The sequence below is a fragment of the Trypanosoma equiperdum genome, assembly GCF_001457755.1.
Source record: "Trypanosoma equiperdum strain OVI genome assembly, contig: ctg_1893, whole genome shotgun sequence".
In the NCBI taxonomy this organism is placed as follows: domain Eukaryota; phylum Euglenozoa; class Kinetoplastea; order Trypanosomatida; family Trypanosomatidae; genus Trypanosoma; species Trypanosoma equiperdum.
Window position 1 is genome coordinate 9,487 of NW_027123941.1, and position 3,355 is coordinate 12,841.

Sequence of the window (3,355 nt, forward strand, 5' to 3'; positions counted from 1 at the left end):
GTTGGTTTTTAGTCCCAACTGTTGCCCTTTGACCTCACGGTGGGTGATAAGTTGGTTGAGGGGTTGAAGCTCTGTCTCTCCCTCTCCCTCTCTCTTTCTCTCTCAGTTCATAAATTCCTTTATGAACTGGCATGCCACCACGTGTAACTGAGAAACTTTCTCGTGCACTGAGGAGGCGGACTCAAGTACAAGCATGGCATCGAGCACTTGCAGCCACATCCCAAACATCAAAAAAGGGATCTTTAACGGCAGTTTGGCCTCATGATTCCTTCATCCAGTCAAATGCTACGTTGAGAGTATCACTTTCCAATGGTGAGATGGAGACCCCCTTGACGCGGCAAGTGAAACGAGCAATTGTGCGTTCAGAAACAAAAGGAGATGCAATGAATGCACTACAGGTGTTGCTAAACGCAGATGGGGAGTCTCCAACAGCATCTACCTTCAAGACACTCGCCTGCATTTTACTGCAGCGCCATGTGGAAGAGCGCGTTGGTCGCACTGAATTCCAAAAGTTAATGGAGGCTTCTACAGGTACGACGGATGAGCGATGGTCGACTTTCACAGAAGAGGAACGCACAAGCTTTACCAACTACTTGGCTCGTGCAACGGAGAGGTGGGCGGAGCGTGGTTCCTCCTTCAACAAACTTCTGGGCTTCACTCAGGAGGGTGCGGACAATGAACTGGTGGCGAGAGTAGAATTTCAGATGCGGAAAAGTGGAGTGGCTGTTTTAGCAACGTCACTAACGGATCTAATGCATCTTGACGTTTCATGGTCCGCTGCCTTGCATTTGAGAAACTTTGCCAAAAGTATGCATCCTAGCATAATCCCACCCGTAGAAATGACTAACAGAGTGATGGGGTTAATGACCGGATACAAGACGGGACTTGGAGGACCTAGACCATGGATTCATGCACTTTCACTGTACCAAGAAACCCTTGCGTCCGGCTACGATACAACCTTGACAACACACACGCACGCTCTAGATGCTCTGTGGCGTAGTGCAGACACGTTTCATCGTATTCAGTGCACGGTTGGCTCAGCGCACCGGCAGTTTGTTTGGGAAAAAGCTCTTTCTGTTTGTGGCGAAGTGTCCAAGACGAAGTTGGTGGTATCAGGCGAAGAAGGTTGTGCGTATGCGGAGGGTGTGTTGAAGGCTGTTGCAGCTGCTGGTAGGTGGTCAACGGCAGTGTCTCTACTCGCTAATTTGGACACGACAATAACACAAATGTCTTTTCGTTCTCTTGTTCCAACAGCCGAGTCGTATGCCTTTGTTATTGCTGCATGTCACGCTACTGGCCACTCAGCACATGGGGAGGCATTGTGGACAATATTTAGGGGGACGTATACACCGCGGTCGCTCCATTCTGAGGTGCTCACCATTTTATTACAATCTTTTCGCAATGTCGTGAAGATATCCCCCGTTGCTGGTCCCCTTGTTGAGGAACTGGTGACTGACGGTAAGGGCCTAGAGCGTACGGCTGTGGTAGCGTGCTTGCAATTAGTCTCGAGTCGCTACTTGGTTACTAAAGAGCCGCGTTGGCGACTGGTTTCTAATTTACTCCGTCTGTACGAGGCAAACCCTTGGCCTCAGCAACCACTAGCCCGGAAAGCGGAGCTCCAAACGGTATTCCGCTGTTGCCATTTAGTTGCTGCGGTGGAAGGGTTCAACGGCAAACGTGTACTCACGGAACTTCGGCAGCGTTTAGTTAAAGTGTTCGGGAGTTCCTCGGCTGAAGTGGAGTGGATGGATGACGCAGCTATTTACGCTCTGCAGACAACCACAGACTTGAAGGAGGCTATCAAAACATATGACACTGTCGTGGGGCAGCGGAACCCCGAGAATGTTCCATACTTACCGATACCCCTGCGTCAGGCCAAGGTCATGCTAGTGGAGGCACTGTTGCGCTGTTGTAAAATATTGCAAGATGGAGGTGAGTTGTTTTTACTTGATGAAGACACCCAGGAAGTCGAACGTGACGCTGCGGTCTCAGCGATGAAAGAGTCTGTCTTGAGAGCGAAGCAGATTTACAGGTGTGATGATACTTTTCCACACCACTTGTATGCTGAACTTCTTTTGATCCAGGTGCAAAGCAGTGGTGGGAAGGGTTTGGCATTGGAAGCAATGCAGCACTTCTCACGGGGGTCGGCGGATGTGATTAATCACCGGAACATTTCAAATCTCGCTCAGTTGTTGTCTTTAACTGAGTTGCATATTGAGAATGCACTATTGATGGGTCATGCTGCCCTTCGCTATGCCACGTTTTGGCAGCAGGAGGGTGCAGAAAGTCCCGCTTATCGCTCTCGTAGCTGTTCTGTGGATCGGGCAGTGTGGTGAGTTGGAGACGTATGGGCTTTAGATGGAGAGAAGGGCAAAAAAAGAAAAGAAAGTTAGTTTTCTTATTTGATATCAATGGGTGGTGATACGCTATCGTTTTAAGTTTGTCTTTGGTCTGTTGGTTTTTTTCATTGCCTTCACCAAAACATGTCACCATTCATAACGAGTGATGAAAAAACATTCCGATATGTTGGGACCCAATCGTTAACCTCCATGGCAGCAATCGGTGGAGTCCGTAATTGGTTTTACTTTTATTTTTTTTTATAAAAAAAATATCTACCCTGGTGCACCGTAATGGTTGCCCGATTTCTGTCTCTTGCACTCTTTTTCTTCTTTCCTGTACAATTATTGTGATTTCTTATTGGTGGTGTAACGGGAGAGTAATATTGTGTCTTCTCTTATCGAAGGAAATTTTTTTTTTGTTTGTGTGCTTAGTAGCAACCAAGAAACTGAAGTGGGAAGGCAAAGAAAATTTTATTGAAGCGATTCCACTGCTGAGGCATATCATTTGACATACGCAACGATGGCTCCCGCAGTAATTGAGATACATATCCCCCTGGATCGCATAAGGAATGAAGAATATGCAACAGATGATTTGCTTCTCAACTGCTTAAGTAAAATAGGCGACACGCCAGAGGAGGATGGGCTTCCGCTTCGCACGTGGATCCTTCGAGAGGCCCATCAAGCGCTAATTAAGAGCCCAAAGTTACGCACTGTTTTGGTTAAACCGCAAACAGTAAAAGACAAGCCTACACATTTCCAGATCTGTTTTGATGAGTAAACATGTATTGGGGTTTTACCATTCCTACTGCAATTTTCTTTTTTTTTTCTTTTTTTTACTCTTTTTATTTTTCCTTCGCTGAGAGCGTGCATCACTATTATGAACACTATTACTTGTAACCAGTGAACGTATTTATTTTTTTATTTTTCGAGCATATAAAGCTTCAAACGAGTGCCGTCGTGGGAAAGAGGTTTCCCCTCTTTTTGCTACCTTTTTTGTAAAAAGATTATTATTATTA

At 46.3% G+C, this 3,355-nt stretch overlaps 2 protein-coding genes across 2 annotated transcripts; both read left to right on the forward strand.

Annotated features, from left to right (window-relative positions):
- Nucleotides 1-131: 131 nt before the first annotated feature.
- On the forward strand, nt 132-2,336 carry TEOVI_000871800 (uncharacterized protein; the record flags this gene model as incomplete). The annotated part of the gene is made up of 1 exon (XM_067223536.1): nt 132-2,336. The coding sequence occupies one exon, from the start codon at nt 132-134 to the stop codon at nt 2,334-2,336; it is 2,205 nt and encodes a 734-aa protein (XP_067079637.1).
- Nucleotides 2,337-2,859: 523 nt separating this feature from the next.
- Nucleotides 2,860-3,117, forward strand: TEOVI_000871900 (uncharacterized protein; the record flags this gene model as incomplete). Its single annotated transcript, XM_067223537.1, has 1 exon — nt 2,860-3,117. One exon carries the CDS (start codon nt 2,860-2,862, stop codon nt 3,115-3,117), a length of 258 nt encoding a protein of 85 aa, XP_067079638.1.
- Nucleotides 3,118-3,355: the final 238 nt, after the last annotated feature.